Below are 27,995 nucleotides of genomic sequence, written 5' to 3' on the forward strand. Positions count from 1 at the left end.
GTAGAAGAGAAGGTTGAGGAAGAGGCGGCTCCCGTCGGAGAGCCGTGTGCCCGATCGAGGTGATGGTGACCGGGTGAGCCCCGCGCTTGCCTCGGGAGCCGACCGCTCCGCCAGCCGCCAAGACGAGAGCGCTTCTGCACACGCCCCGGAGTGTCAGCGCGCTGACCTCCGGGGGCGCACATTCCAGGGCCAGCATGCCGGACATGAACGAGGACTCCATCCTGCGCCAGCTGAGTGAAGCGTTTGGCAACAGGAAGTACTTCCTTATTTCCGCTGCCGTGAGTGTGCCTTCTATGCTTCACGGCTAGCGATCTACATGTTAGTTTCGTCCTCTTAGTCGCCAACTACGAGATAGGGAGGACGCAGGCCTCCTGATTATTGCCCTAAATGCTCACGTTTACTGCGGAGGCACGCACTGCTTTTGTTGCGTCAGCGTGCTTGGCTGCGGGTTGCCTTAATGAGCTGGCGCGTTTAGCTTTAGAATTATGATGTCGCTAATTGACCAGCCCGTGGGCGCATTCGCAAATTAAACTTTAGAAGCCGGAACACGATTGACACGGCTTTAGGAGAACAGTTTCCTCTAAGAAATCAAAAAGTGCCCTTATTACCATGCGGCGGTGGTCTTGTATTATCCACCATAAGCTCACACGAGTGAATGACCGCACCTTCTTGAAGTGAACGAAAAACTTCCCTCGCATTGCCCTCAATATGCGACACGTTGGTTCGCATATGAGCTTCACCAATGCATTTCGGAGTACGTGCGTTTTTAATCTTGCTCGTATTGCGAAATTGTTTTTCACGCTTGTATTGCTGAAGCTCTGCAAGCGTATAGGGAGCTATTTTTTGGTCGCTTGTTTAACTCTTTGGTAATATGTTTTTTTATTAGCGAATTTTCAGTACGAAGCCGTTTGTACTGAGTAGGCACGTTTAATTTTTAATGATATTTGGCCTGAAATATGCTAACAGCGCGCGTAAACTTCTGCAACGCTAATACCTCGGGCAGATGTTGACGTGTCGAGTTTCATGCTCCTGAGGGGTATTATGCGGTTTGGTGGTGTCTCTTGTTTAGTTTGTGCATGAGAACTTACCGAATGTGAGCAGAAGCTGTAGTAGTAGTAACACCTTTACAAGTCTAAGCTGTGCATGCTTAGTGTAGCTTAGTTGTTATAGGACATGGCTGCTGAGGTCAGGAACCCAGAATTAACAACCTCCGTGGCAGCGAAATGCAAGAACACTCGTGGGTATCACAATGCTATTGCACGCTTACCGAGCACCAGGCGATCAGAATTAATCCCGAGCCCTCCCCTCTGGTGTGTTTTGTAGCCCATATTCAGTTTTGAGGCATTACCCCTACATAGCAAAGCTGTAGCCTCAGTAGTGGCATGTAACAAGGACTATATACGTTTGCACTAGGTGGCCAATTTACAACATTCTTTAAAATAAAAAGTCGCCTGCTTAGAAGCCAGTGGAATGAATGCAATACACAGGGTATCTCACCTAAGATATTCAGCAATTCTATTTAATTTAGCATTTTCAGTTAGAAGAGCGCTTCTTTCAGGACACCGTCGCCAGCGGTGCAGCGCATCAGGATTGAACTAAGCTGTGCTAACTAGTAGGATTGTTAAGTAATATTTTAATTATTACAGATGGCCTTTATTTATTGCATGGCTTGTAGCCCACAGTATATATTATTCATATTAGTTTTACCATTTCTAAAACGCCGCTACCTTCGGCGCTGTGGCCCTGCAAATTAAGTTATTCCGACCAGTTACGCGCACTGGAGGGGTTGCTTTGCCTGCACGTTTCTCGAAAGTGGGTTATTTCGGCCAGATGGGCGAGAGTAACTGCGTTCTCGAAATTCTGAACACTGATGTAGATATGACCTTTGGTGGGCTACACGCCTCTCAGTAAGGAAACTGGCTTGTAACGTAAAGTAAAAAGATGTTCGGTAAAAAATCAACGAAGTTTTAATGAACCCTGCCTGCCAGAACTCTTCTGTAACGTTTTGTATGGTTTTGTATTTTGCTTTTTATTGCATATTTTCTGTTTCATGTACGAAAGTTGTGTGAACTTAGTTTTTTTCTCTTGTTTTTCTCTGCTTTCGGTCATGTAATATTTTGTGCCAAAACTTTTTATTGTTACTTAAATGTGTAAAATGTTCAGTGTAAAACGTTTATTAAAAAATACAGCTACGGATACTTTGGAACTATGAAGTTCTGGAGCGACATTATTAGCTTACGAACACTTGGTGCTAGGAAGTGCTGGTTCCTGTAGGCTCTTCCTTGGCGTCGCTTCGACAGATCCAAACTTCTGTAGTTGTCCTGAAAGGAAAGTAGGTGTTTATGATTAGCATACAAAAACATTTTAGCGATTTCAGCCAGATAATGAACAACGAATGTATTAGTAAAATGCCTAACGCAGACGGCGCAAAATCTGGAAGTGTCAGCAGTACTTGCGTGGAGAATAGTTTTCATCCTGCATTTGGTCTTTATCTAGGATTTTACACATTGCATAATTGCACAGAATAAAAAGAAGTCGCAAAGTCGCCATTAATCCTGGGTGGCTCTGTAAATAAAGCATGATTCCAATACTATTGACATGAACATGTAGAGATCCTTTATAGCTGTTGTCTGAGGTACTAACATTCGTTCTCAAACGGAAAACAATTAATAAACCTACAAGCGACAAGCTGGATTGAAAGGCAATCTCGTTAATCACAGTATTCGAGGTTCATTGTTAGCTCGATTTTTGTGCACTCGACAGCGGGCGTGTTGGTGCGGCAATGTGAGTGATACTTGCGAATGCGCGCAAACGCTGGTCGGCCGCAGGCCTCTAGCTGCTTTATGTTTTTAGAGCACCTGCCCTAAAAACCGTGTTTTATTGTACTGATGCCCATTCCTTTTACCAGAGCGCGTACAGACTTCGACCCCTCTCAGCGCATGTGGTGAAGGTTGGGGCCTTTCTAAGTCATAGAGTGCATTCGTGCACACCCCGTGTATTATCTGATTCAAAGTAACAACCAAGACGACCGCCATGGACGCGTGCAAGCATGCATTAAGCGCTATGCAGTATTCAATAAGCCAGGATCGGCCGATCTTACAGTATAGCAGCACCTACAGGGAATAACTGAGTCCTAAAGGGAAGTATGAGATGTTATATGTACCAAGCATGAGGAATGTGCACAGCTTACCTTACTGTGGAAATAATCATATGAGTTAAGCGAGCAGGGGAGCCACATTCAGTACGAGGTCGACCATCTTGCACAGTCCAGGACTCCAGCAAAACAACGCCACGCAGAGCGCATAGTATGTAATCGTCACTGAAAAAAATTACCTTTATACACTGTTTGACCTTTGAAATATACAAAATGATTCAAGGTGAGTCTCATGCATTTTAAAAAAGGAGTTTTCCTATAGCGGAGGGTAAAGCTACTGGAATTTCCGGTGTGGCTGTTCCAAGAACAGAAATTGGTTTTCTTTTTCGTGAACGGGTTGCTCTATGGGATCGTTAACAAAAATTGTCTCCATGACAACCGAAACTTTCCGGAAAATATTGTAATCCTGCACATTTCTTACAGTGTACTTAAAAATGTTAACCACCCAGTAGAAGGTCTTAGCTGTATATTTATGCGCTACACCACTTGCTCTGCGCAGCTTCTACCTCGAAAAGCCTAATTTAAAAAATGGCATAACATCTGATGTGAAACACACGGTATGTGGCACTGCTTCATTCGCAGTCCGGAGGAAGTTGAGGTCACTGCTCTAGATGAGAGTAAAAGTACGATGCAGAAAACACGCGCGCCCAGCTGACAGTTATGAAACGGCTCTTTAAACTTATCTATGTTGAAAACTCGCAATAGTCGGGAATTCGCGGGAACTCAATAGAAGAAAGAAGCATTCAAATGCCCGACCAGTCAAGAGCAAGCGCCACATTTTGCGCGTCATTGTCCACTTCACGGTAGTCCCATTAGGAAAAGTATTCCGTAAGCTATCAACTGAATTCAGTCTTTCGTCCTCGCTAAGAAAGTAGTTCCCTTTCAGAGAGATGGCTGCAGGCGCGCAAAATTATACACGGGAGGAAATTTATTAAATGCGCCCATTTGGTCAGATTTACGCGTAATAGGAGCAAGGTCTAAAAGTAGAAACGAAGGGAAGGTCACTGACCTGCAGTCGGACAGTTTCAGAGTGAGAAACGAGGCAACAGTAAGCTTTAGCAAATGGCCAAGCAGGTAAGGTGCCGGAAATAATAGAGAATTAGTTGAAAGTTGGTTTTGAAAGAAATGATGTGACTCGAATTCTGGTTACGGTAGTGTGCAATGGTACGAGGTTCATGTCAATTATATATAAAAATAGTCTTTAAACATTTTCTTGCTGGTGAATAAACTTCTATTTGACCTTTTGGGAAAGCTACATATGCCACTTATATTTACCCAGCGTGGCACTGGGTTGACTAGAGAGCACAGCCTCCCAATGGCGCAGATATGCGAGGAAACCTTTAGGGAAGAGGCAATTGAACACAAACTGGGCCTAAGAGAACACTCTCGTCTTATTCTGGATAGGTTTCGCAAGAGTGCTATCGAAACCTAGAAAATTTATTGGTGTTACTTCTTGAAGACATGAAAAATGCAAAGATTGCACTATTGCGTACAGTGCTACCGCTCCTCACTTTTTAAATATAATTCTTTCTACGTGTCACAGCTAAAAACGCGAATGTGTGGAATTTTTTTTTTTTTACCGCAAAATGGCAGCTTTGTAAGTCGACGCTGCCGCATACTGTAATGGCTGCTGATGCCTGTGTATCTTACTTCTGGAAATTTTTTGCGTGCAGTGAACGCAATCAAAGAGTTTCTTACAATTAGGGCACCTGTATTAGTGCCCTCATTGCAGTATAGGCCACATGACGCGGTGAATACAACACAGGTTGACGAAGCGGAAAGCGGACGGCTTTGCACAAAAAGAGGCATTCTCAGAATGAGCAGTTGTTATATTTACTAGAACCTGGCCAATTTGAACAAATGAACAAGCACGTTCCGTTTTTCTCGACTTAGGTGACTTTCGTCCTGATGCTTGCCGCCCTGGTAACTGCCTCTAAACACCTAAACAATGTGCGGAACCAGGCTACAGACCCACGGCGCCGAGTACCCTACCGACTCAAGCAGATCAACAGCCAGAGTACATCCGAAGGACTTCTTCAAAACCTAGCCCACTTCAACGACGTGTTGGGACCACGCCCCGGCACGCTCAATGAGGTATCTGGGCCTAACTGTGGCGCGTATGTTGCCTGGATAAGTTGTTTGCACCAAGGCGGAAAAACTCGCAAGGTCATTAGGAAATGTAGCACGGTCGCAGTGAGTCAAGAAAAAACAATAATAACATCGAAGTCGTAATTTTCAGGATGCTTAACTTGAATGGAATAAGACTGAAACTACAACTGATTCTGAGTACGCTGCCGCGTAGCGCATGAAAGTCGCATAAAATAATTTCCGGGAATGTCCGAACGATTATTTTCTGTAGTTAAGAATTGATACAGAAGATCTTCAGAGTTCTTTGCAACTGAAAAAAAAAATACAATGTAGCGAACAGCTCTGAATTGCTTCCCTGCAATACTGGTGTTTTTGCCAATTCGCTCATCTGGTCCTAAGCCACGGGCTCTGCACCGTACAGGAAATCGAGCGGAACAGATGTCGGCACCATCACTTTGCGGAAAGGCGAGTGAAGGTGGCCTTAGACGAAAGAAAAGGCTTAGTAATGGTGCCAGAATCGGTAGAAAGCATGAAAGCAGAAGGAGTGAGTGTAAAAAAGAGGCTGCAAAAGCCGCATCAATAGAGGTGGCCGATTTATGTTCATGCACCTCGCATTCGCTAATGAGCGCTGACATCGCACAGCATACTGCTCTTTCTATATACGGCTGACATCTATTTGTGGCCTCTGTAGCCCGGATTAAAAAAACAATAAAGCCCCCCTACAGCTTGCGGCATCTTCTGTGCGTCTCCGCAGTTTTTTCTTCGAAGAACTCTACCTCTGATTCTCTTCATTTCAAGTCGGCTAGATGTCACTATCATCGACTTCAAAAGCGAAAATTCATGAAATAAAAACTATATTGCGCAGTTGCCTAAACTGAGCGTATCACGACTGAGGGTACATAAAAAGAATATAAGGGATATAAGGGGGGTTAGTACAGTCACTCTCTGGATCATATCAAGCTCGATAACCAGTGTAGCTATTCACCATTCAGACTAAGCCACAGCGATTAACTAGCATACATTTGTGAACCGAGCGTACATCTATGAACCGGTTACACATTGAGTTGGCGCTAGGCGCATTAAGAATAGCGCATTCATGGTTGACATTTAAAGCTGAGGACGGAAGGCAGTTGGAAACTAGGAAGACCCATGTGTTTCTCAAATCAAGAGGCAAGTCAACTTCTTCCTTAGCTACAGTGAGAAGAAATGAAAATCGGTGGAAGCAGAATGACGGCCACCCTTGGCCTCGTTCTCTTAGAAGATCAGTATCTTTTCACATAATCTATTAACGATGCAACCGCACCCAACGATGCTAGCAGTTTTCTTGCACTATTTGTAGTTCTTCCAGAGCGATCTAGCAGCCTCCGCCAGCATATGACCAACAGCTAACGCCGCACTGCACAGCTGGAAGTGATAAGACAATATGTCTGAGGTAAAAAGGCGATAAGCACATAATATAAAAACAAAAACAGAGCATGTTTGATGCCTGGAGTTTCACAGGCCAAGCAAGCCTGGTACAAATGCAAACGCCATAACTTGATTGGCGGGTTCTGTCATTCTTACGTTATCAGGTATCGAGTAATTTTGTTTCCCCACAGACGACCACAGAGCCGACCTTGTGTAGACACCCAGACTGCCGCTGGGTGGCCCTGTACCTACAAAATCGTGAGCAGAACCCTGTGGACCCTTGCGTAGACCTGTACGGCCACGCGTGCGGCCACAAATGGGGCGGGAACGAGTATCCGTTTGGCACGCGGTCATACCGCCACCTTGCTGTGGCCACCACGGTGGCCAACCTGCACCACTACTTCAACCACACCAGTAGACTGCAGCTCGAGGACAAGATCAAGGAGCGCTTCCTACAACAGGTACGTTGCCCGTTAGGATGCCGCGTGACGAAGGCAGGCGGTGCAAATCGGCAACAACGCTAGCGGAACCTACGTGCGGCAGTTCTGCTTAGGTAATTAGCTCTCGATTCTTTGTCCTCAACTGGTTCTGTTCGGAACTTTCTCTGACTCATGGTGTGAACTAACACCAGTTTGCAAGTATTGCATGTGCTTGCGGCCATTCAAATGTTGCGCAAAATTTCAGCTGAAATAAACTTTCACAAAAGACTGAAGCGCAGCCACTCACCATCCGAGTCAAAAGGGTGACAGCGGTATCCTTAACGAACCCGACGCATAATTAAGGTCTTCAAAAGCGGACGCAACTAGCATATTACCCACGACATGTTTACATATCATTATCCTTAGTAGCTCAAACAAGTATGAAAAAAAATTTAGGCACGCTAAAGCTTTCCCTTAAAGAGTAAAACGCGATACCTGGGTCCTGGGTCCCGTTCACATTGCTACACAATACTCACACAGCGATATCATTTGTAATAAGCATAATCATAATTACTCATGTACACATCAGGTCATTCTTCAAAGGCAGTTCACTCTACCATAGACCAGAACGCGCTTACTAGATATACATTTATTCATGTTCAAACAACGAGCTTTCGGCGGCTAACGGTACCGTACCTTTGGCGCAATGTGAAGGTCCTGGCTATGATTTTCGCTTTAATTAACCAGGTTTTCTTTTCAGCTCAATTTATAAATTACTCTGTTGAATCGAGATATTTTACTCACGGCTAACGACGCTTGCGTTTCTGCCGTACGGGACATTACGCCATCGCGCTGAAATTGTCTGCTTCATTAGATTCTGCATACCATCGTTTTGGGTGAAGTATAATATGTGGTGCGGGATTTCATGTCGTCAAGGCGTTGATTGGCTTTTGGATACCCCGTAGTGGAAGGCTGCTGTTGACTTTCGACCACATGGGGCTCTTTAAAATGCACTAGTATCACATAGGGCCTGAGATACTTTGTAATTTTTATGCACGGAATACTTTGTAATTTTTATGCACGGAATTAAGGAGCAGTCTTTTGCATCATGCAGCGTTAATGAAGAAAGTTTTTACTCCTCACATAGTCGCCCGTTCACCTATGTGCTTGTGAAAGTCATTTTCACAGCGACCCTGGTGTATTCTAAAAATAATAGTGAAAGTAATTCTATTCCTTTGCGGATACTTAGCTTGTAAGCGTTGTCACGCCTTTTCAACACACTCGCCCTCAAACCCTTTTGCTCTACTTTTTCCTTCTCTCTCACTTCAGTCATCATCAACAGCCTGCTAACTGCAGCGAATGTACTACCGTTAGAAGCAAGATTTGGAAAGTACGAAATTTCAGATGACATTTGTAGAACTGCAGCAGGCGAGACTTGAAATATTGTACTCTTTGAAGAAAAGAATTGTTCTGAAATGACTGGGCTATTCCGGAGTTGTAACTCATGGCTCAAGCTAAATGTGATTAAAAAGACTTACCAGTTTTCAGTGATTAATCACCGTTAAGGTGATTGCAATTCTACAAAATTACCGTGTTTGGGTGAAACATCTAGCACAAGCTTGAGTGTTTCTTTATCATCAGGTGATACTGGCTTCGCATTCGCATCACTGCTCGTTTCGAAGACTGATCGTTAGCCTACCGGCTCAGTGGGTTTCCTTCCATTAGTAATCGAGGTAGAACGACGCGAACCATCCACGATAAATATGCGCATATCTAAGCGTCCGCACTGCCAGATGTCGACTACTAGCAAATAGGCGAGTTTACATATGCCGTGGCCGTTAGAGAAAGTAGGCTTCCGTGACCAAGAATGCGCATATTGGTGGTACACTGCTGCATAATATAGAGAATAATACCTCTCTGAACGAGGTTCATATCGTAAATTTAAGCTCCAATGTAATACTAACAAAAGTTCTGTGGATATAAAAGGAACACTGCGGGCTGAAATTAAGAAACCTTGCCGCCGAAAGGCCGCTAATTGAAATCTTTTGCGTGCATGGAAATAGAGCGGTTTTACACTAATACTCTTATGTGGTTATGTCACCGTGATTTGTGGCGTTGCACTCCGGTTTCACATCCGCATTGATTTGAAGCCCTCTTAAACGGGACCGAAGTAAGCAATGCTGCTTTACAGTAAAGGAACGTATTCGTGGGGCACAGGAACGCGGAGCAGGGGACTTGAAGTCTAGTAGGCTCATACGATTATAGAGTTTGTAGTATTCAGATGGCCACCATTGGCGCAAGAACGGCTCTATTTGAGGCCATTGGAAGAGATTCTTTTGCACAAGGCATATGTGTATCGATAATGATGATGCTAAGCCGCACTGGAGGGATGCATATGCAACGATGACGTAGAGGTAGAACATCCGCCTCGCGTACAAGAGGACCGAGTTTGAATCCCGGTGCCGTGCAAATCTTCACCGTCTTAAAAAAAAAAACTCCGCGTGTAGATGGAATCGCATCACCAAAACCGACAACGCACTCCCTCACCAGAGCAGGATTTGGCCTCCCTGGTGTAGTACTTGCCAACATCCTTCTATGAAAAAAGCAATTAACGATTCATAAGCCGACAGCTATAAATGATACAAACACCCCCAACATCAGACAGATATGGAGCATGTTGTTCTCTGGCGTTCGAATAGGTTTCGAACCTGTACATGGACTGCATCATCGAGTACAAGGGTAAGAACGAGCGGGACAGCCTACAGGATGCCATGCGTGACTACCGCCTTCTCGACACCAACCATGACGAAAACCTAACCAGCCTCTTAGGATCACTAGACAGGGAGCTACGCATGTTCCCCTTCGTCCGCATCACCCTGGCGCCCAACACCCCGAGGGTGCACATCACTCCGGCATCCACACTGCTTAAAAGGTGAGACTGTTGTGGGGCCCCACGACAGTATTTAGCGATGTCTGTCGATTAATGCAACCACCCAGTCGGTGCGAAGGTTAGGAGGCCGAAGAGTCTGGTCGAAGAGGTGACATGTAGTTGTGTTAATGAGCACAACAATGCCTCTTGGTGGCGGTGAGGTGACCCTCTTCGTCGATGTGCGCAATTACGTGGACTAACAGTAAAACGAACTTAACAAGACGATTAGTGTTCATCATATAGGCATTTCCGAGTGTTGTTAATGTGGCCCAACTGTGCAAAATTGTAGCGTTCGGACACTGACGGCATCAGGCATAAGTTCTCCACGGCTTCCCTATTGTTTGGTCATGTTGTCAGACGATCTATCTTAAAAGATGACCATTTATACCTGCAACATTTGAGACGACGAAATTGATTCTTGGGCAGAGTAATCGGTTGATGGTGGTGCTTCTGGGGACACATACTAACTACGCGTTATTTGAGAAAAAAGGACCTCACTGCGAAATGAGTAAAATGTATGACGCCGCAGCGTTAATCGATTCCCTCATTATAAGGATAGCTATAATACTTGAGGCGTTCAATCTGAAATCGAGAACTGGATTTCGCTTTGGGAAAACACAACTTTTTTGAAAAAAGAAAACCTTTTTTATTATGTCATCTCTCACATTCAAAACTTTTAGGCGTGGTATAGCTTATTTGCCGTCCACACCAACGCTTTTAAAGTAGCGTTTTCAAAAAATTGAATTAGATATTATGTGGAACGCCTGAAGAATGCTGGCTATCCTGATTTTATCCTCACTGCCATCGCCGAAAGCTTGTGTAAGCAGTTACGGGAATAAGAAATAGGAAACCTGCTTTTAGCAGTGGCATGGAAGACGAACAGAGGAAGAAATAAGAAGTGGTGCCTTAGACCCACCGCGTATCTGATAATTTGAAAAGAATAGTAACTAAGTTTGATGTGGACGTCGTTTTCACGGCACCTTGGAAACATTCAAGGTTTTGGGCACTTTCGAGCCGAGGCCATAAGGAAACGGCATGCGCTACGAAGCAGGTCACCAAGGTCGTTAAAAAAAAGTTGGAGCTTCCTACTAAGTCCCTCTGAGGCGTGGTCGTGTCCATATTGTGAGACCGGTTGTTCTCTCAATAGATGTCTCTTTTAAATAAACCACAATAACAACCTCCCTAATGACTGTCGACGCTGCCGTTGTCATCCACGTTTCGAAAAAACTGAGGTTGCTGGCCGCTCTACAGCGCAGCTAGCAAGGAGGCTTCTTGAGGCGTCAATAATTTTTAAGTTGGGAAGCAATAATTGCGTCAGTGACACGTCGGTTGTTGTGCTACGAAAACAGGCAAAGTTGCTAAATGCTGAGTAATCTCTACAATACTGCTGGTTTAAGGTGAGCGAGATGCTGCCTGTTTTTTTTTCTGAGATCAGTTTTTAGCCCACAAATGATCTTATTTCAGATTACTTCAATATCAAGCCGCTGCCTCAAATCTAGAGATTGCTGGGCAAAAGCCTTTGATTTCCCTTTGCTCGTCCTTTGTTGCTTTCATGTCCTTGTTGCTCTCACTCAATCCTACTCCAAATTATGGATAAGCTTGCTCTGAATTCACTTGCAACACACACAATTTACACTGCTTAGGCAGAGAGTAACTTAACACTAGTTCAGAGTTTAAATGAATACCCAAAGACATTGAAGAAGCCGACCACTCACTGCTTTAGCAATTTTCATGACCCCTACATTATAATAATTGCGCCCCGAACATGTACGCACAAATATTTTTGAAGGAGAAGCAGTGTTCTGTTCTGTCGTGTGTGATTTTCTCTTCTGCACCCTTTCCATCTCGTTGAACCGGCGACGTGACCTGTAACGTTATTGCAAGACCAATGATGTGTGAATTTTACGTGGTGCTCATTTTGAGAGAATTCATATATTTGGGTCGAATTCGATTCGTGCGCCTCATTAACAAGACGATGCTAGTAGTTTTTAAAGAACACTCATGAAGTAAATATCCCTATGATTTACATATATTATAACGGCCGGCAATTGTTTTAAGCGTCGTCCGCGAAACCCGGTACGGGCTTTGTGTATTTTAGAAAAAAATGTTGCTCCCAAAAAGTTAAAGCTCTCTAATACAACACAGCCATAAAATATTGACACTGAGAGCATACCGTGGTATGGACATACAGCTTGCAACACTTCATCCCTGCTTGTTTGCTCTTATTAAAACATTCCGCTTCACCAGCTGTTCACTTCTGATGATAAAAAGAAAGAGCATGAAACTACAGCATGCAAGGCAGGTTTTGGAGGCATCTAAAAAAGGATGTTCTACGAACACTTATAGTTTCGAAATCACTGGAAATCGTGTAGCTCGTATGTAAATCAGTACTAACTGCACTCGGATACACAAAGTTTGGGCTCATACCACTCAGAGCTGCTTGAACCACACTCTTCTTCGCTTTGCAGGTACTACTTGTCCTCGGAGCAGCCCTCCGACGGGGACTACACAAGAGTCGTGGCTCGAGCACTAGGCCTCCTCAAACCCGACACGGACGTACGCAAACACGCCCAGAACGTGCACGACTTCGAGCGCAAGCTGGAGAACTCCTTCGTGGGTCTTGTTCGGGCCCAGAGGCAGCAGGCAGTGCCCGTAAGAGCCGTAAATGCGACCATTTAATGCGTTATTCTGCCAAAACCCTTTATTCTTCGCGGCACGAGCGCTCTTCACCAAAATTGAGGAATAATAGAGATTTCAAGTATTAACAGTAATGAACGTTGCACGCAAAGCCTAGCAATGAGAACGAAAGATCAGAACAAAAATCTCATCTCGCCCAACGAAGTTAAATCTTGGCAGGCTCTGAGCTTGCCAGGCTGGCTGCAGGTGCTGCTCGACACTTACCACAGTAATTAATTACTCGAGATATATAGAATGACAAGTACCCATAACTGACCTTGGCAGAGAGAAATAGTCGTGGTGACGGTAAAAAGTTTTTTACGGGCCAAACCTTTCTGCACGTTGTAAGAATAGGCAATCACTAGAAATTTGTTTGCAGAACGTCCCACTGTCCTCCACAGTTTACCATAGTTGCGAGCGAAAATGACTGCTTTGATATAAGTCTCATTCGGTACTGGCGGCCAAGAGATGGCGCTAGGTTTTTCCCAGAAAACCTGAGCTCGAAACTATTCTCGGAGCTTGTCTACGGCTAAGTGGCTACGGCTACAGTATTTAACACCGCTTCGCCAGTTTCTCTCCCGCGGCCGTGCATCTTGATTGTGGATAAGCGCTAAGGCGGTCGCTGTTTCGTTTATGCAGCCAAGCAAACCCAGCTCCTAAGAATTCATGAAATCTACTTCTTCACACTGCTGCTAACATGCTGTGAAAAAGTAAAAACTTCGTTTCTTCGCGTCATGTACGAGGATTGTGACGAAAGTAATGCAAGCGTTCACGAAAAGTTTCTAGTACTTGGTATACATCACTGAAATTCTGCGTATTTGTAAGAGGAAGTCTTCCATAATAACCAGTCGTTTTTTGGCAGATAACTTGTAAATTATTGGCACCCAATAAACGAATATTATCCACTGCATGTAGCTAGTGGATTACGTGGAGCAGCAGCAGACTGTCATACAATTTCCTACAGTCTCCGGCATCAAAAAGGGCTACTGAATGTTGACGACAATGACGCCACTGACAAGAGCAATGAGCTTAGACGGACTGAGGAGCTTGAGCAAAGATTACCGGAGTTGAAAAACACCATGTGATATGAGAACGTCAACTGCGATCACTGACACGAAACGTCATCAAGTAGATGCAGATGAATTCATGCCGGCCAAATCCATTTTAGCTGCAGAATTCAGCTCATAAGAAGTTGGAATAACTTCTGCATTACTTTCGATGCAACCTTCGTCCTTAGTACCGACTTGCGACGGCACGCCAGTGAGCAACGAGGGTCCGCATATTGTAGCCATTCACTTGGAACTGTATAAGAAAAGTTTATTCTTCTCAACCCTCCTCTTAGGCAACAACACGCTCCGTGATTGCTGGCATCTGTGCTTCGATAAGCTAGGTAGCAAAAATTGAACCAGGTCGGACGAGAACAGCTCTTATAAGAGAATAAGCATTTTCGAGAACGCTGTGACAACAAAGTCAGCGCGAAATGGCGCTATGAGACGCTACGTCGCGTGTGCGTGTTTTTAGAACAATCCTTGTTCTCCCTTGAAAACACGTTGAGTCTGAGAAAGAACAGACAGCGGGAATGGGCTCATAATTTTCTCAAATGCCCATTCTGGAGTTGAGCTGGTGGTGTACTTTCAGACTAGTAGCACAGTTATCTTAAGACAAGGGGCTTATTGCAGGTAGTTTGCCTGGAACGGGCAAGATGGTTTTGGCCACAGCCCTCACGACTGAATTATTCAAGAGCTTTAAGCAGAGATCGCCGTGCATATTTGAAAACGACCGGCAACAGGATACTACAGTATCATTGTCATTCTAAGCACGGATGCCCAAAGCGAACGAAGCGAATTGGTGGCTCTTGTTTTTTGCAACACGCAATAAGAAACAGGAAGCTCTGCGCTAATTTCGAAGCGAAAGAAACAAAAAAGTAAATCAGAAACCATATCCCGAAAGTCGATTTTGTGGCAGGCCTCACAACCAAACACATAAAACGTTTCCTAGAACAGTGGTTGGCGCTTAGGCAATGCCCGCGGCTCGAACCAGACTAGAATTCACGGCGCAGTTTCGCTGGCCGACGAATTCGTCGTGAGCGGCGAGTCCTCCAGGCTCATTTGTGTGGGGTGCTGGTCGTAACGAGCCGGACGCAGGCGATGGTTTTTCACAGAATTTTATAAAGCCTAGATATCCGATAATTATCTTTTATATGGCGCCTGCAGTGACTGCCTGGAGCCGCAGTAAAAATAATGCCCCCAAGAAACGCTTTAGTTTTTTACGCGCCTTTCAAAGAGGCCACTTATGTGTCTGCAATGAATCCTAGTTGCAAAGTCTTGTACTTGCGTAGGCCGTTTCACCCCAGCTAAAATTACAAGCTAAAACGATTACTGGCTGCGAAACTTTGGGGTGGAGGAGCTGTTGATTATACTACCCTAAAGCGCATAATCAATGCACTTGACGTTAGGCGAAGAGCACGAACCCGTGGTTCGTAGACGATTTGGGTTCAGCAGTATGGGTTCTTTGGCGGTTTTGCACGTTTGGATTCACCTTAATGTGTACGAGACGGGATACGCGGGTTCTATCCTTCCTGTCATGCGATAAATATTCGATCCAAAAGTTTTGATCAATCTAAACACAATATCTGGGCCATACGGCTATGGTCCTGCACAGCAGTCTATTTCGATTGCCCCAAGACTTCGGGCCAAAATATTATAAAAAATATGCAGTTGCAGGAATCACAACTCGGCAATTAAATGCAAATTGGAGGTTAGTAGATCTGTTCTTTAGCTATATTCTTCAAACATTTCTGAAAATTAAAAGTGCGGATCACGGCTCTCCCGTCTATTACGGCCGCCAAATTTTCCTGGCTGTTTTTTTTTCGCGCAGCATTTTATTGTCAGGGCAGGCCACTGGCAAGCGACTACACGACGCTTTCTTTTTCAAATATCTAATCTTTTCCTCAAAATCACTGATACTTGTATATCGCCCAATACGCTGAAAAAAAAGAAATATAATGCATGGGAGGGGCCATCCGAAAGGTCCGGGCTGATATGGCGTGCTCCTCTATAATCACAGAGCATGAACGGGTTCTTCGTGATGTTCGAGTTAACTGGTAGTGCAGTGTTCGCAGGCAGTATCCTTTACTATAACCGATCCACTAAGCAGCCGTTCATTTCCTGAATTCCGGCCAACGTCACCTCTTCCAAGAAACGCCTCGTGACTAGATCGATGCTGCGCCATGTTCCTTGCATGTATTTGCTATTTGTCCTTCCAGAATCTCCGTTTCCTAGCAGCAGGGACTTTTCACAGAATGGTTGTTGAATATTGCCAGAAGCTGGAATGACGTAACGGCAATGCCAGACTTAGCTGCTCTATGTGATCGATAGAAACGATTTAAAATAAAGATTTTCCTGCATATCAGAACAAAGGACCATTAATTTCAATTTTTCCACAACAGTGTATTACAACTTTCCAAATTTTCAAAAATTTGTCCGACAAAACTTGTGTTCATTTTATGAAAAGATCTTAGTGTAACTCTCTTTGTACATTGTTTTAGTGAGAGATGCAGCAAACTTGTACTCACGTTGGAAAGTTCAAATATTCTTGAGTAGAGTAGCGAGAGCACGCATTCCTGTAAGGCGCCAGGCAAGCGTGGGAGCGATTACCGCTCGGCTTTATGCTCACCAAACTGAGGGTCCAGGCTAAGTGAAAGATTGTGCTGTGCATTTTACAACGCCATTTTAATGCGAGAGCATTTAAAGCCTCATCGGGAAAAGCTGCAGAGCTCACTCAAGCTCCGCCTTAAGAGTGACGCGATAGCTTTAAACCAGATAATGCACACATATGCGGAAGTAGTACTTCTCGACTGCATTGAGAGATCGCTGAAAGTGTTCTTGCCATTACTGGCACAGTGGTTCAGTGGTGAAGCGTTGAGCCGCTGCCCTGCGATGAGAGGTTCTGCCACCTCTGGGTTTTTGCGACCAGGGTTCCTCTTTTCCAAGCAACCTCTATCGACCAATCGTTAATTTAACTGCCACCTGCTAGGGTGGCCAGTTTGCTCAACATTCTACAGGTAGATTGTGATGGCACTACAGCGTCACGTGACCTATGTGGTCTACTTAGGTTGCTCCCATGCGGATATTTCGCTCATAACGCCATGGGCGACAAAGCCGGATTTTCTGCAGACCAGAAGCCTTAATCTGTCGCGTTAAAATATAACGTTCGGTACAAAATTCGCCCACTGACTAAAGGCAACTGACTTCGCCATACTGGAAGTGATCTCACTCTTGTTAAATGCGTCAACAGCTCGTGGTGCTATTGCTTTGTCAGCGTGTCATATTGACACGAGGATTGGAAGTAGAAGAAGAAAGAGATCGCAGCCTCTAGAAGTAGACGACGCTGAAGTGTAGGTCCGTTTCTCTGGTGCCCTCGTTCAGCTGCTGCAGTTCCTTTTCAGTGTAACAACTGTTACACATCTGGTGGAGCAGTGCGGGGTACGCTTCCCGACCTGCGTACGCCTACGAGATAAAGACGGCACTCACACCGGTCCATCAGCGCCCAAGCCGCCGCCTCCGTGGTGAGACACCTGAGTTCGGGCCTCTTGACAACCCGACGAGGAAGACGCAGCCTCGACCGACGGTCCCTCCGGAAATGGCCACAGACAGTAGGTTCCCGGCGCCCATCCTCTACCACACGCCGCGAACACCGCTATCTTTTCACGGCGACGTGTACGAAGATGCGGAAGACTGGCTGGACACCTTCGAGCGGGTCGCCCGCTACAACGGTTGGAGCGACGACCGCAAGCTCCATAATGTGTATTTTTCGCTCGAGGACTCCGCTAGGACATGGTACGAGAACCACGAGAGCAACCTGTCCACCTGGGAGACATTTCGCCAAAATCTCATAGCTACGAAGTACTTGTATTTGGGCGTGTTGGTTCATATCTTTTCAGGTGGACACAGGGGCGCAACAAAAACACACGGACATAGAAGTAGACAGGATAGTAAGCGCTCGTCCCTGTCTACTTCTATGTCCGTGTGTTTTTGTTGCGCCCCTGTGTCCACCTCATAGCTACATTCCCCAACGCAGACCGCCGGGAGAAAGCTGAAGCTTCGCTTCGCTCCCGTAACCAGCGGACTAACGAAAGCGTCCGCATATATGTAGAGGACATGACGCGCCACTTCAAGCGTGCTGACCCATCCATGGCGGAGGAGACGAAGCTTCGCCACCTCATGCGCGGGGTCAAGCAGGAACTTTTCGCCGGTCTTGTGCGCAGTCCACCGCGTACTGTTGCCGAATTCCTCACGGAAGCGACTACTATGGAGACGATGCTCCTGCAACGAGCCCGGCAATACAATCGGGATGTAAGCACGCTTGGGCCCGCTGTTTATTCGATGCCGCTAGGGAGTGATGCGGCCGTTTTACGGGACCTAATCAGGTCGATCGTCAGGGAGGAATTACAAGCCCTCCAGCTGCCTCCCAGCGCGCCGTCTGTTACATCGCTGTCTGAAGTCGTACGGGACGAGGTGCGCCTAGCAGCACAGCAGCAACAACTGCCTGAGATCCCAAGACAGACTGTGGTCAGACCAACCTATGCATCTGTCCTCTGCCGGGCCCCAACGCCAGGCTACGACGTGAATACCGCGACTCACGCAGCGCAGCAATCTGGTCTTTCCTGTGTGCCTGCTCGACCAGCTTATCAGCGGCCACGGAAGTGTAAAGTGTGGCGTGCACCGGACCGGCGGCCCCTTTGCTACCTCTGTGGTGAGGCGGGACATCTTTACAGGGCCTGCCCGTACCGCCGAGTGGGTCTGCGTGGTTTCGCGCCCGACGACCCTTGCCCCCGGAATAGCGAACGACCATTCGAAATTGAAGCTCATCTGTCGGCCCGTCAGAGGCCTGGGACATACGGTCGCTACGATCCTAGGTCGTCATCTCCGCTGCGTTACCGTTCCCCAAGCCCTCGCCGAGACGCCGGCTACGCCGGCTACCCAGTCCCCGCCGGGAAAACTAATTCCAGCGGTCTCCGGAGGCAAGGCCGCTGCTGTCGGGAAAACTGAAGATCTCCGCCGCCGATATACCGATACGCTGATTCCTCACCGGGGCAGGGTAGCGGCAGCATCCGATGCGCTACTTCTGATTTGCGTGTGACGATTGACGGAACCGACACCATCGCTTTACTTGATACTAGGGCTGACTATTCCGTGATGAGCCACACCCTCGCCCAGGAATTAAGCAAAGTTTTGACACCATGGTTGGGCCCTAGCATTCTCACGGCTGGAGGTCACTTCATTAGCCCGGCCGGAAAGTGCACAGCCCGAGTCGGCATCCGCGGTTTCGTCTACGTGGGTGAATTCGTCATGGTGAGCGAGTGTTCGAGAGATTTGATCCTGGGCCTCGACTTTCTAAAGGCAACCGGTGCTGTGATCGATCTACAAGAGGCGCGAGTCACATTTTCGACGAAGCAAGCCGTGGCGCACAGTAACACAGAAGGCCCAGGAGTCAACGCTCTGCGTATAGTCGAAGACGACGTAATGCTGCCACCACGGTCCAGTGTGCTGCTGTTAGTGAGGAACGACTCGTTTCACGACTACGAAGATATTGCGGACAGTCACCCTTCGCTGTTGCTCGAGAAGGGTGTGGCTATCGCGCGCGGTCTTGTTGAACTGAATGACGGCTGTGCGACAGTTTTTCTGACGAATTTCACGAACGAAATTCAGCACCTCGCCAAGGGAACGGCCGTCGCCTTCCTCGACGACGTGGATAGGTTGCCCAATCTGTGCCCCGTACAGGTGAATCTTCACGACGATGCCGTACCAAGTAACGCCCTTCAGAAGGTTAAAATCAACCTGGAGTTGTCACCTCATCAGAAGAACCTTCTGTCGTCGCTGCTACTTGATTTTAAAGATTGCTTCGCGGCGAGCTCCAAGGTCGGACGTACGCCGGTAGCCAAGCACCGCATTGTCACCGATTCGGTCAAGCCACCAGTTTGTCAGCGTCCATACCGCGTTTCGCCTAAAGAGCGCGAAGCTATTAGGACGCAAGTCGATGAAATGCTTGCAGACGACGTTATACAGCCGTCATCAAGTCTGTGGGCGTCGCCGGTGGTCCTGGTGAAAAAGAAAGACAACACGTTGCGATTCTGTGTTGATTACAGGAAACTGAATAATGTTACCAAAAAGGACGTATACCCACTCCCGAGGATCGATGATGCCCTTGACCGACTCCGGGACGCCAGGTTCTTCTCTTCCTTAGATCTGAAAAGCGGATATTGGCAGATCGAGGTGGACGAGCGAGACCGCGAGAAAACGGCTTTCGTGACACCCGACGGTCTGTACGGATTTAAGGTGCTCCCGTTTGGACTTTGCTCCGCTCCGGCCACATTTCAACGCATGATGGACACTGTTTTAGCTGGTTTGAAGTGGCAGACGTGCCTTGTGTACCTGGACGACGTGGTAATCTTTTCGTCTAGCTTCGAACAACACTTGCAGCGATTGCGCATTGTCCTTCAAGCTCTTCAGTCTGCACAACTAACGATCAAGCCAGAGAAATGCCATTTCGCCTTCGAGGAGCTCCGTTTCTTAGGACATGTTGTCAGCGCACAAGGTGTTCTTCCGGACCCCGACAAGACTTCCGCCGTCTCCAGTTTCCCACGCCCAGCCGACAAGAAGGCCCTCCGACGTTTTTAGGGCCTCTGCTCGTATTACTGCCGCTTTGTTAAAGATATTTCTCGCCTAGCTGAGCCATTGACTGCCTTGACTCGAGATGACACACCGTTCGTATGGGGAAGTGCCCAAGACGCAGCCTTCGAGGAACTCCGCTGCCGCCTTCAAAGTCCACCAATACTAGCTCATTTTGACGAGAATGCAGAGACTGATGTCCACATTGACGCCAGCAATGTCGGCCTCGGAGCGATCTTCGTACAGTGGCAGGACGGCGCAGAGCGAGTAATCGCCTACGCGAGACGCACACTTTCTCGATCGGAACGGAACTATTCGACGACCGAAAAAGAGTGCCTTGCCGTCATCTGGGCTCTGAGTAAGTTTCGACCTTACATCTACGGCCGACCGTTTTGTGTTGTCAGCGATCATCACTCGCTATGCTGGCTGGCCAGCATTCAAGACCCTTCTGGCCGGTTGGCAAGATGGAGCCTCCGTTTACAGGAGTACGACGTTACGGTCGTCTATAAATTGGGTCGGCAGGACCAGGACGCGGACTGTTTATCACGAGCGCCCGTGGAACCGGCTACGCAAGACATCTCCGAAGATTGCCCTGTTCTTTGTGCCATTAGCATCTCCCGTATGGCGCAGCTTCAACGAGCAGATTCTGAGTTGGCGCCACTCGTTAAGTATCTGGAGGGTTTGAATTCTCATGTACCTCGTGTGTTTCGCCGTGGACTACAGACCTTCATTCTGCGGCGTGGAGTCCTCTACAAGCGCAACTTTGACAGCAACAGAGATGTTTCTGCTTGTTGTGCCATCCCAGTTGCGCTCCGAAATCTTAAGCGCTTGTCATGATGAACCATCCGCCGGCCACTTGGGGGTTAGTCGCACACTGGCAAAGATTCGGCTTAAGTATTACTGGCCCAATTTACTCCCATCCGTGCGTAGATACGTAACAACATGCCGGGATTGCCAACGGCGCAAACCTCCTCCTCTGAAGCCAGCCGGCTTTCTGCAGGCCATAGCACCACCAAAGACCACGTTTCAACAAATTGGCATAGACCTCCTCGGCCCTTTTCCGAAGTCGACCAGAGGAAACCGGTGGATTGCGGTCGCGACAGATTATTTGACCCGATACGCTGAGACCACGTCACTTGCAAACGGTACTGCTGTTGAAGTCGCCGACTTCTTCGTCCACAACATCGTCCTGCGTCATGGCGCTCCTGCAGCTATCATTACTGACCGTGGAGCTGCATTTACGGCCCGCTTCACTCAGGCTGTACTCAAGCTCACGCACACCAGCCATAGACGTACAACAGCCTACCACGCGCAGACAAATGGCTTGGTAGAACGCCTCAACAGGACCTTGACCGACATGCTTTCCATGTATATTGATATCGAGCACAAGACATGGGACGAAATTCTCCCATACGCAACATTCGCGTATAATACCGCGCAGCAAGAGACGACGCAGTTCACTCCGTTCGAATTAGTCTTCGGTCGACCGGTTACCACCCCCCTCGATGCTATGCTACCCGTGGACCCCCCTGACAGTGAGAGTGAACTTGTTGTCGACGTCGCCACCTATGCTCAGAGCGCGGAATAAGCACGGCAACTGGCCAGACACCGCATTCACCGTCAGCAGCAGATCGATGCTGACCGCTACAACCTTGGACGCCGCTACGTTACCTACCACCCAGGCGACTATGTGTGGGTTTGGACGCCCGTTCGTCGTCGCGGGCTGTCCGAAAAGTTACTGCGCCGCTACTTCGGCCCTTACCTTGTTGTCCGCCGCCTCAGCGACGTAACGTACGAAGTTGCACCAGCCTCGCTAGCTCGTTCATCGCACAACGGCAAGCGCAGCGACGTTGTGCATGTGGTGCGAATGGAGCCGTACTACGAGCGACCCCCCGAGTGACTTTCCGGCTGATGTCAGACTCGTGGTGTACCTCTTGAACACTTTTTCTCCCCGCTATTCGGTCTGACGGTAACACCGCATCGGGGCGATCCTCCTGAAGAGGGGGCAGTGACACGAGGATTGGAGGTAGAAGAAGAAAGAGATCGCAGCCTCTAGAAGTAGACGACGCTGAAGTGTAGGTCCGTTTCTCTGGTGCCCTCGTTCAGCCGCTGCAGTTCCTTTTCAGTGTAACAACTGTTACAATATAATTCGGTCTCTCTCTCAATTGCTGATTGCCTGCTTTCTAAAAACCGACCTTGGTAAAGAGTTGAAATTTTGGCCAGTTCATACAGAGTTAAGCGAAAAAACCAGTTAAACGCCGACAGAAAAAGTGAAACCATTCGTCGTGTTGTGAATTCCTCCTCTTGTCCCTCGTCTGTGCTCGACCGGTTTTTTCGCCGACTTGTTACCTTCTGGAAGGTATGTGGAGAGCTTTTCAAGATTAGTAGTGAAGACCGGACTGTCTCAATGCAAGGTAACTGTTTGCCTCGTTCGAAGATTTTTGTTCCTGAGGCAGCGTGAAGGAATAACGTGAAGCTAAGCCAGGCTGTGACGTCCAGGCTGAAAACTGGCTGACGTAGTAACCTGAGCTCTCAGAAACTGTTTTGAACACTGGGATGTCGAGGCGTTCAGGCCAGAGCAACGCTACCTTCCATGGAGTTAACGGACAGCTTTTCTCGGCTAGCTCAACGCGTCGTCCATACAACGTGACACTTATGTACAGCTTAGAAGTCAGCTAATTAGTTTACCCAATTTGCATAGTGGGGCGAGGCTCTAAAATTTTCTGTTATTTTTTCAGCGGCCGTGAAAATACGATTTGAAGCCGCGTAAGCGAAGACGTATTACACACACTGTTAAAAAAAAGTTAGGGGAGGCTTAAGTTCCACGACAGAGTTAAAGTTATTCCCATATATAGGCAACTGGTAATTCCCGCCTTTACAATGATAGATCGCTGGGAGTCATCATACCATTCCTCGCACAGGGGTGTAGAGGTTAAGCGGAGCGTCACTGCCGTGCAATGGCAGGTGCTCCCATTGGTTAGGCTTGTGAGACCCAGCTTGCTCTTCCCGACCAACCTCTCGGAGCCAGTAATTAATCTGTCACCTACCACGGTGGTCAGTTTTCTTACAATCTGGTGGGCAGGTTGTTCTGCGGCCACAAGGTCACATGGCCTAGGCTTCCCACCTAAGCTGCCAGAGGGGCCGGTTGCTCCGGCCTCTCCGGCCGCGACGCTTCACACGGTCGCCAATGCCGGACACCTTTTCCGACACTGAGATGCTGTTTCAAATTAAAAGCAAACTATTTATTCACAGAGAACAAATCACGTTTATTTCGCCATTCTTCATAGGATCAATTCGAAGGGTGCGAGGAGTTCAGTATTAAAACGATATAAAGTACGGCGATAGGAAACGTTCCCGCGGCGGCAGAAAGGTCTTAAAAATTCCGAGCAATTAATTTGTTCGGCCGAAAAAGCGGTCGCTGTGTTAAAGATAAATTAGCCTTCTGAAGATTGCATTTAGTGTTGAAACAAAAAAAATGGCACATCATAGTAGAGCACGTGTCAGAACACGGCACGATAACGGCACCGCGACAGAACACAAAAAGCCGAAAACAGCATCGCAGCAAGGTACCACCGGGAAAAAAAGAGCACGCGTCATAACAGCACGCCAGAAAAACAACACAGCGACAAAACCGCAGACGGAAAAACAACATGGCAACAAAACAGCACAGCGTAGTTCGGTGCAGTGTTGCGAGAGGCCTAAACTATCAAAGTCATCACCGCAAGGGTGAAAAAAATACCATACCACAAATAGTAATGTGTAATATATTCGTCAGCAGTATTTCTTGGGTAGGTTAGGTTGTTTTACGCAGTACTCTGGAATACAACATTTTTGTCTATCACGTACTCGCTTCTCTTAAAATTACATTTACTTTTTCAAGCAGTTTATGAACTGGTTGACCAAGGCAAGAAATGCTACTTACATTTAGTTCTCTGCATTGGCTCTCACCGAACGGGTAATGCGCCAGTATCACACTTCAATACGATTCCGGCAATTGGCGAAAATTTCCAGGAAGCGCGCTGTCATCTCACTGGAAATGAATTTGGTGAAAGAGTCTCACCAAAAGTGAAACAATAAAGCCAGCGTGATTTGCGGGGACATTTCATTTCTCAGTTGTGCAGACTCTGCTTCCATAATACTTAAACAGTGCATCGTTAAAGTACAACAAGCAAGGACTGAATATCCGCTAGTTCTGCAATACGCACTCTTCAAGCAACGTAGCCCCGTATTGCCCTGCCCTGTGTGGTCGTCGTGCAGTTTTTTCGCTATGATCTTCTTTCCTTTCAGTGCAAATACAGCGTTGCGACAAGCGACGAAGACGGAACGACAAGCATTGCTATTTTTTCCTGGGGCTGTTTATTCCATGTGCTCTGCTGTTAATGTGCTTTTTTCTACGTGTTGTTTTTACGCGTGCTGCTTTCTTGCTGTTCTATTTTTATGGGCTGTTTTCACGCATGCTGTTCAGCTTTTTACTGTTCTTTCATGGATCTCCTCGACGCATAAATATTCATTGTAAAATTTATTAGAGTCATAATTTGCTGATAGGTTTCTAATGGCAGGCTGTAAATTATTTGCAGTTGTTCTTCGCTCAGGTTTTGTGACTGCTGAGCCACATTTTGCGCGACGTTCCACGAGTGGTTATTACTGTCTTATTCTTCGGGCTATTATCTGGCTTTTTTTCGGCACGTACTAAGAATGTCGAGCAGAAAGCAAAGCCGCTAATACAATTCTGTGAAAAATAAATGTACACTTCCTTCACTTCCCATAAATGATTTTTGAAATACGATAAATGTGGAAATTTGTGTTCTGTAAAGAAGTGGTAAGTAATCTTCCTAAGCCTTACAAAAGAAAAACAGCTACAGGGAAAACATACTTTGAGAATTAATATACATTAGTAGTTTTAGTGCAGGATCAATTCCCATTAAATCCAAAGCAAGTACCCAAACCGCTTACGGTATAATATCATTATACTTTTTGAAGGAAGCCAGTTCCTTCAGTGTGTACTTCAATTTTTTTAATATATTCCTTCACACATACATCGTGTTGTATTCACATCGTCATCTGTCGCCTATACGCTGCGCATAAACACCTTCTTAGGAACAGAACAGCAGCAGCCTAAACAAATGAAAAACTTCATGCTTTAGTTGTTACCAAATTATACGTTCCGAACGCGATGGGGCGTGCTTTTAACTCGCTCAAGTGGCAAACGTTTATCTCCTTAAAGCTTTCGCATATAATAAGCGAAATTCAAGTGGAAGCAGCCTGCGTGCCCTGTATCCCTTCCTTAATTGCTTCCTAAATTTTGGCTACTATCTTCTGTCTTTTTTGTCCTGGGTGATGCTGTCAGCCAAAGCTATGCTTGAAACAAGTCTGGCCGACCCCCGGTCATGCACACAGTGCCTTGCTCATTTCTATTTTGACCAAGTGCATTTTTTGTCCTGAAATTATAAGGCATGTCCTGCCCGCAGGTACCTCTTCATAATACATGGGACGAGTACCACTCTTTCTGGAAGTGGGACGAGTACTTCGCCACTCTCATGCGCGACCGGAGAGACTTCCGCATGTCTCAGCTGGTGGTGAGGCCCGCCGACATGCTGCGGCGACTATCCACAGTGATAGGCGAGACTGACACACGCACAATTTTCGACTACTTCCGCTACCGTTTCCTGGCTTTCGTGGCGCCTTTTCTCTCCGAGGAGTTCCACTTCCTTCTTTCCCTAGGCCACGCGCACCACCAGGACAACGTTCCTTCCAGATCACTGGCCTGCCTTCATTCTATTGAGAACATCTACCCTTACGCCATGTGGTTCTTTGCATCCGTGGCCAACCGGATCAGCGTTGAAAGCGCTCTCTGGAACGAACATCAGAAGACAGTTCGGGCCCTTGCCTCCGCAAGCAAGAAGGTCCTCAAAGATCACCTAACAGAAGAAGACTGGATGTTGCCTGCAGAGCTGGAACATATCACTTCGAAGCTTAACACCGTCGACGTCGCCACTGAGTACAATCTTGAATCTGAGATTATAGAACTCCTTCGCTACTACACACGGATGGCCGTACCGCTGGTTAGCCAGTCGCCGTTCCAAGCTTTCCTAACGCTGCAGCAGTCTAGCAGTGAGCTGTATTGGATGTCAGGTGAGGAGCAACTTGATCTGGACACCAGAGTAAGTGTTAGTAGCCTTGTGCCTGGATACATGTACCAGGAGCAAAATAACAGCGTATGGATAACTCCTGCGACCCTTGGATTACTCAGTGCCTTAAACGTGGCGCCAATATTCCTGATCCCGTCAGTGCTGCCTCACGTCATGATGGGACTGATGACGCCCATCTACTCATCGTCGACAACGCGAGGCTACATGAGGCACCGCGAAACGAGCACAAAGTTGACCAAGACCAGGCTATGCCTTTTTGAGCAGTACTACGCGGGCATGACAGACCTTGTCAAGGAGGATGTGGCACTGGACATAGGCCTTTCGAAGTTTGTTGAACAAAATACTCTCGTTTCTTTGCTGTACGACGTGTTCCTCCTCTACAAGAACGTCACGACGTCCATGACGCTGGGAGTAAGCGGAATGGTGGACAACACCACAGACACGGTTCTGGACCAGTTGTTCTTGACGGCTTGGGCGCTCACGCAGTGCGACCTAATGGCGCCGACCTTTCAAGAACCAACTACACCGTTAACGTCCACTTATGCCCGTCAGCAGGTGGCGACACAAGCAAGCACAAGAGAGAGGACGATGATTCGTTTTATGGAAGTACCACCCCGGCTAATGGTGGACATTTCATTGCAGAACTTCGCAAAGTTCGGGAGCATCTTCGACTGCCCGTTTGGTAGCGCTATGAATCCGGTTCTACGCTGCAAGATGTTATGACAATTAAGTTGTCCTTTGTGTTAATGAGAACAGTAGGCCGCGAAAAATGGAGGCGTGCGCAGACAGTGTCGCATAGTTTATTCTTTCCAGTGTGTTTTTTTTCTCTTCAATGCCTTCCTTTCAGTGCTTTTTTGTTGACTTGTGACTTTTGTACGGTGATCGCTCTGCTGAGTGCCCATCAGAACCTGGACGCACGTGCGGGCAAAACATTGCGTCAGTACAGATTAACCCGTAACAGTACTCAACAGCTGTTGAAAATGTTTCGGATGTCAGAAAAGATGTGCTCATTAGCAGTATCTAGCCAAACATATCTGGTGATTCAGCTGGTCGAAATCTTAGTTTTGCCCAAAGGCCATCGTTACAACAAAATAAGTTGCGAAATTAGAATTTAAGATATCTGGCCTACTGCAAGCGTGATGTAATCAGCTCAAAATTGTTCACTTCTATTTCTCCAGATGGCGTCTGGTTGATCTTTCTCTGCTCAAGGAGCGATTTTTCAAAGTGCAGCAAAAAGGTGGGCGTACATTCAGATTGCCTTTGCAGTTTAGATATGGGACTGCTCCTTGGTAGAACTTAGAACTCAGTTCCGAACTTTTCATAAGTACTAGGTAGTACATGTGTGTGTTTTTCATGTATATGGACATTTAACAGGTAATACACGATGCAGCCTCCATAAAAAGTATTAATGGGCATGATTATTCAATTATTCTCAACCTAAGCACATAGGCTGGCAAGAACAATAAGCTCCTAGCGCGCTTTCCTCTACAACCACGGCACATG

General features: G+C 46.9%; 1 protein-coding gene across 1 annotated transcript; it reads left to right on the forward strand.

The window, feature by feature from the left end:
- LOC144104213 (neprilysin-21-like) lies at positions 1–27,970 on the forward strand. Its single transcript, XM_077637092.1, has 6 exons — positions 1–278; positions 5,048–5,248; positions 6,841–7,110; positions 9,768–10,000; positions 12,466–12,649; positions 25,812–27,970. The coding sequence occupies exons 1-6, from the start codon at positions 195–197 to the stop codon at positions 27,213–27,215; spliced, it is 2,376 nt and encodes a 791-aa protein (XP_077493218.1). The 5' UTR covers positions 1–194; the 3' UTR covers positions 27,216–27,970.
- Positions 27,971–27,995: the final 25 nt, after the last annotated feature.

The sequence above is a fragment of the Amblyomma americanum genome, chromosome 9, assembly GCF_052857255.1.
Source record: "Amblyomma americanum isolate KBUSLIRL-KWMA chromosome 9, ASM5285725v1, whole genome shotgun sequence".
In the NCBI taxonomy this organism is placed as follows: domain Eukaryota; kingdom Metazoa; phylum Arthropoda; class Arachnida; order Ixodida; family Ixodidae; genus Amblyomma; species Amblyomma americanum.